Genomic DNA, 14,311 nt, shown 5'->3' on the forward strand with positions numbered 1-14,311 from the left:
GTAAAAATGTGCAACCAAAAGCAAATACAAAAAGAACAGTATTTGGTGAATGAAGGAAAGTGATATAAAAACTAAACACATCTGTCGGCTTTTTCTTCCCCAAGCAATACATTTTTTCTGGAAAAAAAACACAACTGTCATTTCCTACAACAAGTATTCAACCCCTGGATGTTTTACCCTTTGCTAGCTTTTACAAGAAGAACAGAATTGATACAGGAAGTTTAACAACTCACTAAATTTTGATCAAACAGTAGAAATACACATTAGACAGACAATAAGAATTTATTGAAATAAAAACTGGTAATAATTTAAATATGAGATTATTTTGGATGAAAGTTGGATCTGACCTAACCAAGGTACAGTGAAAAATTAAAACTATGAAAGATACTGTACGTACATGAACAACATCTCACCTGAGCATGCATCCAAAACTCAACAAGTTCAACTAAAATAATCATAAAATAGCTTTAAATCAAAAGGAGCAGATTTATGATCAAGGAAAAATGGTTTGAAGGAGAGCGAAGTTCTCATTATTGTTTTAAATTAGAAAAAAGTTGAAAAACTAAACTGTATGTCGGTTAAAAATTGTAAAATTCATTAGCCAACAAATGTAATCAATTTAATTTCCCCCTGGGATATTATTATAATATTATTGAAATTCATGGGAATGGCATGGATATCCTTGATCAACTCTGATCCATGAAGATGCTTTTAATTTAGCTGGAAATTACTATAAATCCTTTAAAATTGATCAAACATTGTTGTTCAAAGATCTAGAATTATCTGCTTTTCCTGACCATTTATACATTTTTACCGGATGTTCTACAAAAACTGTAATGCCTCAATTAAGTTAGCAGATGTTTGTTCCAAAAGATTTCATCTGAAAAGATGACTTCATCTAGGCTGTGCAGCGTATACCTACCTGTTTCTTTCTGCCATGAAAAACTGGTACATAACTTACTGGACAACAATTTGCAACTGTTAAGACCTTTTGGACAAAGTTTCTAGTTCAGACTCTTATTCTTTTTTGTTGAGGTACCTTAAGAAGAAAACTTAACGGAGATAATATAGTTTTATTTATTTATTTATTTATTTATTTATTTATTTATTTATTTATTTATTTATTTATTTATTTATTTATTTATTTATTTATTTATTTATGAATCTGTTTAGTTTAGCCTCCCGAGCCACACTCCAGTCCAATAGGTGGCGGTAATGACCCAAAACGTTGCTTGCACACCGACGAGAAGAAGAAGCTTCATCGAACTGGAGGGATTTTCAGAGGGGTGCATTGCGGCTAACACAGCTAGCAGGAGCAACATCAATCCACAGCGAACTGCTTTGTGTTTACAAAGAGCACCACTAAGGTAATGTGTTATTACTTCCAGGCTTTGTTTTATAAGAATTCCCTAGCATGTTGTGAGTGGCCGTTAACTTGTCAGTTTAAACTGTAACTCATTTTTATGAGTAGTTTACTAGAACAACAACTCCAGTAGAGCAACGCAGCAAAAACAAAATAGCTGATCAATCTGAGAACTTAGATACGCTTTAGCTCTTAAATGTGTGCTTTTTATATCGTTCTTCTAGATTGTTAAAGAAGTTGGCTTATAGCACTTGAGTTTTTATGCACTGGTATGGTAATTCCTCTTCAAGAATATGTGGTTGTCTCAGTGGATAAATACGAAGACTAAACATATATAGCAATTTTTCTGTCTTTTCATTTTGACTTTAGAGTTCAGTGCTGTTGAGGTTAGATTTAACAGGTTAACTTTAGCTGAGTTCTTGAAAAATATTATTTTTCATAATTATCCTAAAGTTGCTAAGTCAGATTAGGTAAGCCTTAATATTTATGGGTTTTTTTCTGTTCATCCCACAACAACCTTCTGCTTCTGTGTATAAAGCTGTTTAACTATTGGCAGTATAGCAGTAACCTTCTGCTTCAATATGGATTGTTAATTAGTTAAAATTTAAAAACCTACACCAAGCAAAACAACGAAACCAGAATGTTTTTTGTTGGTAGTCATTTGAGAAAGAAACAAAGTATCAATAAATTATTCGGATACCAGAATAAAAGAAATGTTTGGCAAAAACCAAAACTGTCAGAATATTTTGACACCAAAGACCATTTTTTTATTTTTATTTTTGTGTTGATAATAAAAGGGGGGTAGAAGAGTTAAATAACTATAATAAAACATTATTTCTATATCAAAGAAAAACCTCCATGTATGCACACATCAACACCTCTGGCTTACAGAAAAGTGTCCAATATAGTTAATTGTTTTCTTTGTCAGACTTAGTGGTGCAACATATATTCAGGCGTGCTAAAAAACAAATCAGTTTTAAAAATCACTTAAGGATTATTTGCGATTGTATTTCAAGGTTACCATAGAATCCATGTGGGTTTTTTTTGTATCATTCTTATGATGATTTTCACTCATATTTTTTGCCTCTTATTAGCATCGTATTACACCTGGGACATTTCAAATGGATCTGGAAGATGACACCACTATTTTAACGACCCTGAAGTCCTTTAATACCTTCATTAGTCACCATGAGCATCCACAGCGTCCGTCAGAGCAGGCGGGGAGCGGGAACCTGCAGCCTCACTATAAACGCAGCATGGAGGTACAAAGAAATCATTTACATTGAGCTAAACATATCAAAACCACTAATTCACCTTAACATTGGCTAGTTGGATTTTATTTTATTTATTTTTATTTTTAGTTTTTGGAAGCAGCAGAGAGGGTTCACTCTCAGCACCGCTACCTGCAGCTGGACCAGGAGAAGAAGCAGATGGAGCTGAGTCACAAACGAGCTCGGTTCGAACTTGAGAAGGCGGCTTCTCAAAGCGCTCGAAACCTGGAGGTACAAGACAAGTTCAGTGTCTATTAGAGACGCACCGATGATTTGATATCAATATTTGTATTGGTCTCGATATTGGAAAAAATTCCAGATTGGGTATCTGACCATCTGGAATCTGAAAGGACAGATCTATTCAGTCTAATTCTACTCTGTGTGCTCTGAGTGACATCATGCTTTATTTATTTTACATTATATTTAGAATTCCTAATTTCACTCAGTGAACCATTTGGAAGAAGGTTTGTTGTTTTAATTTTTACATGTTTGACAAAGACAGTCAACCTGTTGTTATTGTCAGCTTTAGTTTTTTTAAATTATTTATCTTATATCGGCTGTTCTTCTCCTAATAACACTGACAGAAAAAATTAAAGTTGTTTTTATACGTTTGACCAAGCTGGTGAAACTAGTGGTTCTGTATTGGTGCAGTTATCAAATGAATTTGTAATTCAGTACATTTATATCTGTGTTTTAAAAACTAAATATTTTAAATTCATTCAGCTTAAGTTGCAGCTCAAAAAAGAGTTGTAATTATTTCTTAATTTTCACAAAAGTACAACAAAATCTAAAAGTTTAAGTCCACATTGCTCTCCTCTACATCAAGCCAGGCATATTTGCTTCTACTTAAACAGTATTTGCTGCAGATTTTTACTTTTGCCTGCCAACTCTGTCGTCACAAGTAGTGCCTAGTTTTTATTTATTTACTTTTTTAAAATATTGCAGCATGAAGTTGACCGCAACCAGGAACTTTTGGGGCGAATAAAAACATTAGAGGACAGAGAGAAAGAAGCACAGAAAAACCTGTCGGAGCAGGTGGAGGCAAACTGTTCTCTTCGTAAGAACCTGGACGGCCTCAACAAGAAGCTGGACGAGCGAGATGCCAAACTAACGACAGCCGACCAGGTTACACACACACACGCACGCACACACACACACACAGAATTAATTTTTGATTTTTGGTCTCTCTTGATCTCCATCTTTGAATTGCTCGCTGTATCCAGACCATCACGTCTCTAAGAGATGAAATCAGAGACCTTTGGCAGAAGATTCAAACCCAAGATGCAACTATTTCTGCTCAAACTCTGGAGAACCAGGAGCTGCAAGAACAGCTGGACTTACAGCGCAGGTCCAGAGATCCTTCCAGTTTCATCCTGGACATCCTGCTCCTCCGCACTGAGGAAAATGTTAATCACACACAATTCTTTTTTTCCCAGGAAGTATTTAGAAGCTTCTCAGCTTTGCCAAAGCCTCCAAGCAGAACAGTCTTCTTGTTCAGAGCACATCATCAAAATCAAGGTACATTGCACTTACACACTTTATCCAACTTTTTACTTTTACATTACATGAGTTACAAAAAATTCTGCTAAAAAATAAAGAAAAAGAAAGTATCTAGCATGATTAATACCCACCAAGTCGATACTTTCTAGAAGCAGCTCTGTAGACAAAAACCCAAAACGGAGCAGCTGTATTTATATTGAGATAAATTAGTCACAGATGAACATGATTACATTTATTCATTTACTACTACAGGCAACTTGTCACACTGGTAATGAGAAATAAATAAAAAATTTATTCAATTTAATAGAAAAACCACATATCATTAACCCACAATTTCACAATTAATTTGCTTTTTGTTGGCTTATTTACTAGAGGTGTGCCGATCGATCGGTCACCGATCATAATTGGCCGATTTTCGTGAAAAGTGCATGATCGGCGATCATTGGCTCTTGTTGCCGATACCGATCACCTGCATCTCATTTCTCAGCCTGCTTGTGCAGCTGGTCTCCTCTTTCCTTCACACTGTGCAAATGCGCAGCAGCAAATCCTAAGCGATGTGGAACTATAACGCACTGAGTGAATAGGGAAGTTTGAGTGTTGCGGCGGAAAATTGAAGCACGTCAAAATGCATCAACACAACGAAGCTAATACGACATAAAAACAATGCCATACTTGACGGAGTTTGGCTACATCAAGGCTCACTGCAGTAAAAAAGACATACGGAGGATCAGATAGCAGGTAAAGCAGCGCACAGCTACAAACACTCACCCGGATTAGCATGACGGTCAGAAAGCTAAACAAATAACCCCCAAAATTATTTAAGTCTTCGAGCTGCGATGTAAGAAGCTGGTTCTGCTCTCGCTGTTGAACCGCTGCTACACGCTACAGGTAGTAATATTTCATAGACGGAGCGCCGCTTCTGGTCCACCTGGTAGTGACTCTCACACCAAACCTCTGGTTAAAGCTGCAGCATCTAACTTAATACATTTTACATACGTATTAAAACTTTCGCTGTCCTAACATGAGACAGATAATATCTATAAAAAAAAATCGATCTCCTCCCTGCTCTGCATAAATACTCCGCTCAGTCAGAAACAGCCACTCAGAACTAGCAGTAATCAGCTAGCCGCCATGCTATCAGGAAGTTTTCATTCAGTAACTCTGGATTGTTTATTGTAACGGAACCTTTATTTGCCTTTGAATGTTAAGTTTTATACTTGAATTTTTTTGGCAATGTTGAGATTTTTTATTTTGGCTCTTTGCATTATTTAGCCTCTTCAGAGCCTTCATATGTTATCAGTATTTTAAAGATAGTATTACTGATAGCAGTACAATTTGCAGAATGCCTGTTTTGTTTAGTTTTCTTCTTGGAAAAAGTTATTAAAAACAAGTTTTTGTCTAAATTAAGGTGAATTCATGGTTCCTTTTTCCACATAATGTAACCGGTAGTGTTTATGATAAAAAATAAAAAATAAATTATGTGATCAGTATCGGTGATCGGTATCGGCAGGAAAAAACCTGATCGGCACATCTCTATTATTTACATAAAATCCCAGAGATATTAAGTGATATTTTCAGATTTTACATGACCAACATGTGAAGGTTCAAGTGATAGAAATATTTTTGGAAGTTTTTACACATTTTTGACCCATTTTCACACTTATCCTAAAATGAGCCTAACACAAACTTTTGTAGGTTAAATTGAGTCAGTAAAATAACGATGATAATGATGACATGGTGATTTTCATATCGCATAAAAGATGTAGAAAACGCAGCTCGTGAGTAGCTGCACAAGGACAAGAAGAGAAAAAGAAACCCTAGTTTCAGTTTTTCCCTCAGTTTTCAGACTCGATAAAATCAGTGTTTGTATTAATTGTTTTCAGTTCAGAATAGTTTAGCTCTGCTCTGACTGATTTTCTGTCTGAGTTTGCAGGAGCTGGAGAGACGTCTAGCCCTCCAGGAACAAGATATCGCCATTGTGAAGAGCGTGAAGTCCGAGGTGGCGAGAGTTCCAGATTTGGAAAAGGAGCTGAAGCGGCTCAGGGAAGACAACGCCTACCTGAGGTCCGTTTGCTTTCTTTTATTTGTGTTTATTCCACTGCTTTGTTTGTAAGGAGACCCATATGGCTGAAATTTCTGGCAGTTTTCTAAACTTTGATTATAGATTATGCTTGGACTCCCACATTCTTCAGACATGTAATGTCAAACCTGGAAGTGATAACTCCTTTTATTAATAATATGTATTTGCTGTCATTTACAGTATGTTAGGTGAGAACTGTCTCTATGAGCAATAACTCAACACATTTTGATGGCAGACCAAACATAGAGCATTCTTGCGATTGATGAGGAGTTTTGGGTTTCTCCTCTGAACAGGGACAGCAGGGAGAACTGCAGCCTGTTGAAGGAGGAGGTGGAGGGACTGAGGAGGAAACTGGAGAGAATGGAGAAGAAAAAAGAAGAGCTGGTCAACGTAGAGCTGGAGAAAGAGGTAAACTGTCTGTCTGCTGTCACGGTTAACTACAAAAAATGATGTGGATACTAGATTCAGACTAGGATAACTGATAATCTAAACCAAGAGTTTCAAACTCCTAGCCACCGCTAAAATATCAAACATATTCTTTATTTTTTTTAAAAAAAAAAATAAAAAAATCCTACTCATTAGAATGTAAATGATTTGTTTTCTTCTGGTAAATGTATAATTTTAAACTGTTCCCAAACAAAACAGTAGATGGTAAATGGTAGACATTTAAAAATTTTTGTATACATAAATGAATATTGTTGCCTTTGTTCTGACAGTAAATGATGTTTGGTCACTTTTAGAAGCTGGCTGATAAGCTGCAGGCCTGGGAAAACATCGGACAGTCTACAGGACTCAACATAAGGTCAGTATGATTGTGTCAATGAGCACCAGACCCTCTTTAAAAAAAAGAAAAGTCGTTATAATGTCTTTCTAATGAAATACAAAAAAAGATCACTAGGTGGAGCTGTAGTCTTTCTAAACGACTGCGCCTCAGCTCACTGAAATGCCTGGCCAACTTGTTAGAACAGACGGAGGTTTCCATGTGAGCAGCGAAGCAGTTCTGACATGTTGCATGCACTGAAGATCTGCGCATCGCATGCATGCATGAACACATTAATACACATAAACCCATTTACTGTAGAATCATCTCTGGACTAGGTGGAACACATCCACACAACCCAATATATTCGGTTTGTTTTACACCATTTGTCGATGGAGAACCAGGTGCTGCACATTATTCTTGGTCAAAAAAAAAAAGAAGAAAAGCTGGAAGGTGCCAGCACATGATGAAGCACAAAACAAAGTGAGACCTTTCTACCCGGAGCACCGGTCGAATTGGAAACCTCGTATTTGATTTGTTTTAGCAGACGGCATCTGCGCTCCCATGTGTTTTCAGCAGCTGGCTTTTCCCTGGCCTGGCCAGGCCAGCCTCAGCGCTGGGCCTGACATCAGGGAGGTTTGATATGATGAGACTGCACACCAAGGTGGTCAGCACAGTTTGCTTTGTCATGTTTAGGCCAAAGCCAGGGCTTCCCAAACTTTTCCATATGTTCGGTATATGTAAATAAGTAGAATGTTTTTTTGTTCAATATTTAATAATTTTTTGCATTTATTTGAGATAAATACTGTGTTGGATTTTATATTGCCACCCCCAGTTCTGTGGTGGAAAATTCTATTATTACCAGATAATACAATTTTTCATCACAATCCCCTGTTTTGATTATTAAAAAAATATATATATTTTCTATTGATCACATGATATTTTAAATGTATTCCACAGTTCTTATGTTGTTTTTTTTTCAGCAGTGTTCTCCACAGTGAGATTGCTGGACGGTTCCTTTGGTCTCTTTCTTGTTTGAAACTTTTCCATTTCTTTCTTGCTAAGCTAGCTTGATGAATTTGACTGGCAGCGAATCAGAAAATGAGAAATAACACGTAAATCAATTATTTTAACGTGTATTAAATTAAATAATTGGAAAACAGAAATAAATTTCAGAAAGTTTTCTGAAAAACACTGCTGTAGAATGCAACCAGTTTGATAAAGTAAAGGTACTCCCCCTTTAATTGGCCTTGGTGAACATTTATCTGCACCTCTATCTGTGCTTCAGTCAGAGGTGAGTAGACTATGCTATGCTAGGCTGGTCACGTGAACATAGTACATGCAGTAGAGGAGAGAAAACAGAAAAGTTGAGGTCTGAGCTGTTGAACAAATCATTACCAATTCTCTGACATGAAGCCATCAACCTCCCAGGTTATGTGAAACTGTGGTTAAAAAACGACTTTAGAAAGCGAGCCGCATGCGATGGACTCCGAGCCACAACCACTGATATTAATAGGGGGAAGTGTATAGACACGTTCTGATGTAAACAATAACAGTTGAGACAGAAACCGTGTCCTTCTGGAATAATTCAAACATATATCATGTTTAGTTCAGTCGCTAACATTTCCCCTTGGCGCTTGTTATGTTCCAATTCGACTCTAAGAAGCTTACTGTAAGTTGCCTGCACTGTCAACAACGTCTTTCACTGCAAAGAGAGAAGTGCAGAGCTGAACAAGATAATATTAATTTAAAATTTGGAAACCTGGCCAACACGGACTGAACGGCTTCGTTCACTTCTTGTGCTGCTGTTGCTAAAATTTCAGGCAGACTACAAATCTAAGACGGTGCAGAAAATCAACATCATTGTTCACAACTTCTTCTCTTCCTGATTGGCCCAGTTAAAATTCATTCTGGTGAAATGTCATTCTTACATGTCATCATAACTTACTGAATGACTTTGTTTTCTATAAAAATAAATTATATGTATATATATATATAATATATATATATACACATTTAATTTATTTTTTTCTTTTTTGTGATCTCTCTGCATATGCGTGCGCTCACTACCCAGTGCTTTGTGTGTCTGCAGGAAACCAGAGGATCTGTCCAGGGAGGTGATTCAGATCCAGCACAGAGAAATTGCTCTGAAAGAGCAGAACTACACACTCAGCAGCCGGTAACACACACCGTCTGACTCACACACAAAATCCCCCCCTATCTCTCTTGTTTCAGACTTTTTTCTCTCATTCTGTTTGCATTGCGTCTCTCTCTCTCTCTCTCTCTCTCTCTCTCTCTCTTTCTCTCTCTATTAAGAGTCTATCTCTGTGAAGTCTTTAATTGTCACAAAGTTAATTAAAGTGGTCCTGACTCTGATAGCACTCCTGATGGCAGCCGTTGGTGTGTGTGTGTGTGTGAGGTTATGAGTGTTTGAGAAAGGGAATTTACTAATTAAACTCGTCCTGTTTAGACTGAGGTGGTATCTGTAGGGACTGTATGCATGCTGTCGGTTATTAATGCTGCGCTCGTGTCCAGATTTTGTTGGTTAACAAGCATTTCTCCTGTGCTGAGCGTTTTGGGCTCATTACGACACATTAAACACAGCAAAACCGCAGCATGATGAATGGGCCAGAATCTGCAAAGGGACTTCTGCAGTGTAATTATTAGCCTTCGCTGTAATTATTGTCCTATTGATCAGACTTGACACAAATCTCTGCCTCAAATGATTTCTAGATGCTCATCATTCAGCCACACAGGCAGACAGGTTGTCTTTGAGGAAATATTATTAGAAATTGGCTTTGAATTGCTCTTCCCAAATTGTCTGAACATCCAGCCCTAATCAATCTGCTTTCTCCTTTTACCCTTCCCTCTATTTTTACACGCAAAAATCTCTCCCCCTGGCTATTCATTTGTGTCGGCCCGTCAGAGTCAGGAGCTTGGAGCATTCCCAGTCTGAGGCCGGAGCAGAGCTGACCCAGCAGTGTGGCAGAACCGTGGAGGAGCAGAAGAAGAGAGAGGCTCAGGACGCTCTCATTCGACGACTACAGAAACGACTACTTTTGTTAACCAAGGTACCTTGCAATCAATAAAAAACGCACGCACGCACAAGCACACACACGCACACACTCACACACTCCAAGAACTAAAAATTAGTAAGTTACTTCAAACACTGGTCGCAGGAGGGACTTGAATCTCAAGACCTGCACAGAATTCTCCGTTCTCCCATCACTTCTTGCTTTTCCAAACTGGCTGCTGGATATCATGTGACTCCTCTGGCTTTTATCCCATGCTTCTTCCCACTGCAGTATTTGACTAGACCGCCGTGTGATATTGATTTCTCAGCATGTGTTATTCCCCAGGTCACCTACAATCTCTTAGCACACTAATCACACACAGTTGAAAGCAGATATTTACATACGTTAGATCAGCATCTGAAGTTGAATCAGACCAAACTTTTCTTGTTTTAGGTTAATTAGAATAATCAAAATAATTTCTGTTCGCTAAATACAAATTCTGTTTGCTTAAATCGGTTTCTGCCCTGAACAACGCAAATTCATTCAAACCCTGATCATCATTCTCTTAACATTCTGCTTGCTTGTTTATTTTTTAGCATATTTTTAAGTATATTTATGCTATTTAATTAAGCATATTTATGCATCTAAATATACTTAATTTATTTTTTTCAGTGCCTTCAAGAGTTGTTTTCTTTTCTTTTTTTTAGACTTTTGTTGTGCTTTTGTGCACAATGACAATAAAGAAATAAAAAACTTAAATAGAAATTCCAGAAAACTTAACAAGAATATGTTTTTCTGAGATTTTCTTGTAACTTTCCTCAAATTCAAAAGTTTACATACATCCCTAGTATTTGCCAATACCAGGGATAAAACAGTCTTTTTAAAAGGCATTCTTGGAAACCTTTTAGGATTCCTTCCACCGTTGTTTAAAACTACATTATCTAATTCAGGCTATGCTATTACAGAACATGATTGCAGGGATACTGGAGTAAATAATGATCTGTGCTGTTATTTACTCCAGGCACTTTGATCATTCACAAAAATGCCGAATAAAATGCAGAGGATCAAACATAAACTGGATGAGATGATGGTGACATCATGACTAGGTTCTAAATATGCTCTTCATCTGGAAAAGCAAAGCAGTTAAGGAGTGGCTTCAAATTACCGTATTTTCCGCACTATAAGGCGCACCTAAAAACCTTCTATTTCCTCAAAAGCCGACGGTGCGCCTTATAATCCGGTGCGCCTTATATATGGACCAATATTGAGCGACAACAGGTCTAGCAACTACGGTAAGCAGCCGCCGACTTCATTTTCGCCTGTAGAAGAAGAAGTGCATGGTGCATGCTGGGATAGTTGTCAGAACGCTGGTTTGTAATCTATTAATAAAGTTTGACTGACCTATCTACCTACCGACCTGATAATCAGGTCGTCTGCAGGTCATTTAGCACCACGTTCTCCGCGAACATGCTGTGCGCGAACGGAGAAGGGTGACCATCGTCCAGCCACGCCCCGGCCCAGTCGCAGAAGGCTCTCCTCGCCAACTGGAGTTGGACTGTTTTGTTGACATTCACTTTAGTGCAGCTCCATCTAGTGGATGCATAACGTAACTACAACCTCTAGTGTAGCGTCTATTCTAGGTGCCTTGTAATGCGGTACGCCTTATATATGAAAGTTTTAAAATAGGCCATTCATTGAAGGTGCACCTTATAATCCGGTGCGCCTTATAGTGCGGAAAATACGGTAATAAACAAGACAACATATTTTAAAGGGGCAATATGTGTTTTTCAGCTACATAGTGCCATTTTATAGCACAATCATGTTATTATTTTATATGACTTAAAATAAATTTGACTTTGTAATTTAATGCCTTGAAATTGGGCCTCTTTCTCTTTAAAAAGCTCCTGCTCTTTCTGAAACTCTCCTTTCAGCAAGTCATCACGACATCTCTCCTCTAAAAACCCAGTGTCTCACTGATGAGTAGCTCCTATAAGGAGCTCAGCAGGTACATAGTTTCACCAGGTGTTTGCTAATTGCTGCTGGCTAGTCTGAAGGAACTGACTATGGGGAATCATGCGTGAGGACCTCTAAGAAGAAGCTGTGCCCTGAAGGCGGAGCTAGGTCCAACCATGTGTTTTGCACAGCTGATTGGTTGCCATGGAGATTAAAGGATTTCTCAAACATTCATGAAAGAATCACGGCAACAATAAACTATGTTTTTGGTGAGGAAATTGCAAAATGCAAAGCTCAAAAACGACTGTTTTACTTAAAACTGCCCCTTTAATTAAAGGAGATGTTATGATGTAACGTGGCGACATGAACATAATCGTTCGTCTGTTTGCTGGAAGGTTCATTGCTCGGCCTCTGTGTCACGCGCATAAAGCTTTTTAAATGGCTCGTCCACTAGTCCAGCATTTCTTTTCAGTTTCAAATAACTGATTTTTATCTTTATCTTTACCTTAAGGCTTCACCCACTAAATACCTGCACTTACCATCACCTACAGTATGTAACTGCGGGACGACTGACTGACCCATTTGGGGCACGGAAATCTTTAGCCACCAGATGAAGTTGACAGAAAAGCAATTTGGCAACAATAAATGGTGAAAACAGCAATAAGTTTTATCACTCTGTTCTCCCGCTCCATGTTTGTTTTTAAATTAAATTTTTCATTTTATCACAGAAAAGTGATAAATTGAATTTCCCTGCAGGTTAATAGACAAACAGCTGGAAGCCCTCCTGGTTGGTATTTGGAGCAAACGCTGACCTCCAAACGTATTTGTTCTGTCTGGTTTTTACTTGTATTCCTAGTGATGTTTAGTTTTCTATTCCCTCTTGCACATTACCTTGAGCACTTGCATTGTGTTAGCAAGTTCCAAATGCATAACATTCATTTACATTGTTTAACAATCTGTAGGGGATTTGTCTGTTTGCTTGAAATCTAAAATAAAATTATTCAGTAAGTTTCTGTGCTCTATTTAATTGGAGTTTGTTTGCTGCTTTCTTGCGACCTTTACATCAGAAAGTAAAGCACAATTTAGTCACTTTTACCTTCACTTGTAATGAAAATGCTGTGAATATCAAAAACAACTTCAAAGAAATTTGACTTGGCATCGCAGGTGTATCTGACATTATCAAATTAACTCCAGTCTCTTTAAGGACCTGCTACCCTTTCTGGCGCTCCCAATTCAGCACTTCGTCACAACAATGCTCCTCCGTGATGCCATTTACAAGCGTTTTTAGGAGCGTTGGACTGAGAAGTAGTTTGTGTGAAAAGGTCAGCAGTTGCACATTTCCACCAGGTGTTTGCTAATTGCTGCTGCATCTAGTCTCATTGCATGTGCACTCCTTAAAGACAATCTCACTGAGAGAGCCATGATTCTTCCTGGCTTCTTTCTACATCCTCAAAGCTCTCATCTCCTCTGCCCCGTCCATGCACTCTCATGTTACGTAGTGCTCACGGCTGCACTTCGCCACTGCCCATGTCTGTTCGTGCGTTACAGAGATAACTCAGCTGGAAGTCCTCTGTCTGTTCAGCGTCTCTCACGCTGGTTGTGTGAGACTATTTCATATTCTCATATATTCGCTGGTTGGGATCCTCCAGGGGAGTCTCAGAGCTCACTCCACCAGAGGGATTTTAACCTCTATGTCTCTGTATGGAGGAATGGCTCTGGAGGACATTTGCGCGGCAGCTGCCCCCGGTCACCTCCATGCTCATCTGTATGTTTTTCCCTGCGTAGCGTTTCCACTTTGTCCATGACTTCTGACAGAAGGATTAATAAGTAATACTGGCTACTTTCAGCATTCAGACACACTATGCTGGGAAAAAACTTGTCTTTTGCTGTCGTTTGATGCTTCCCATGTGTCAAGACGTGCTGCTGTGAACTCGCTGACCCTCAGTGGGAGAGAGGCTTTCAGGTCAAGATAGGTAGATTCATTAATCTACATTATGTAATATTAATGTGCTAAAGTTTTCTAATTTATCAGATTCATTAACTTGTTAACCCTAAATTCTTTTCAGCTGAATAATTAGTCCCACTTTGAAGCAAGCCAGTCATCGTGTTAGACAAATTCTGCAAAGTTGAGGACTAAACCAACTGCAGTTGCTCTGATTGGTGTCAGTGTTGAATATGTAATACAGCAAGAATGGCAAAAGAAGAATTTACAGAAAACACATTCATCAAACACACACAATCCTGACATAGTAAAAGCATGTTTATGTAATTCCATTTGGGTCTCTCTTGCTTGTACCGTGTTTCCCCGATAGTAAGACACCCCCGATTGTAAGACGTATCGGGGGTTTCAGGGGGGTCGGCTAATATAAG

The 14,311-nt window shown here is 38.3% G+C and overlaps 1 protein-coding gene across 1 annotated transcript in view; it reads left to right on the forward strand.

Moving 5' to 3' along the window:
- The first annotated feature begins 1,215 nt into the window (after positions 1–1,215).
- The window catches only part of mad1l1 (mitotic arrest deficient 1 like 1), a 51,343-nt gene continuing 38,247 nt past the window's right edge, over positions 1,216–14,311 (forward strand). The window contains exons 1-11 of the mRNA XM_008397155.3: positions 1,216–1,367; positions 2,458–2,625; positions 2,725–2,865; positions 3,580–3,759; positions 3,858–3,982; positions 4,071–4,152; positions 6,068–6,198; positions 6,508–6,622; positions 6,955–7,016; positions 9,067–9,153; positions 9,901–10,045. Coding sequence (XP_008395377.2) covers positions 2,485–2,625; positions 2,725–2,865; positions 3,580–3,759; positions 3,858–3,982; positions 4,071–4,152; positions 6,068–6,198; positions 6,508–6,622; positions 6,955–7,016; positions 9,067–9,153; positions 9,901–10,045 — 1,209 coding nt within the window. The 5' untranslated portion in view covers positions 1,216–1,367; positions 2,458–2,484. The remainder of the gene's footprint in view (positions 1,368–2,457; positions 2,626–2,724; positions 2,866–3,579; positions 3,760–3,857; positions 3,983–4,070; positions 4,153–6,067; positions 6,199–6,507; positions 6,623–6,954; positions 7,017–9,066; positions 9,154–9,900; positions 10,046–14,311) is intronic.

The sequence above is a fragment of the Poecilia reticulata genome, chromosome 1 (assembly GCF_904066995.2).
Source record: "Poecilia reticulata chromosome 1, P_reticulata-male-v2, whole genome shotgun sequence".
Lineage (NCBI taxonomy): Eukaryota > Metazoa > Chordata > Actinopteri > Cyprinodontiformes > Poeciliidae > Poecilia > Poecilia reticulata.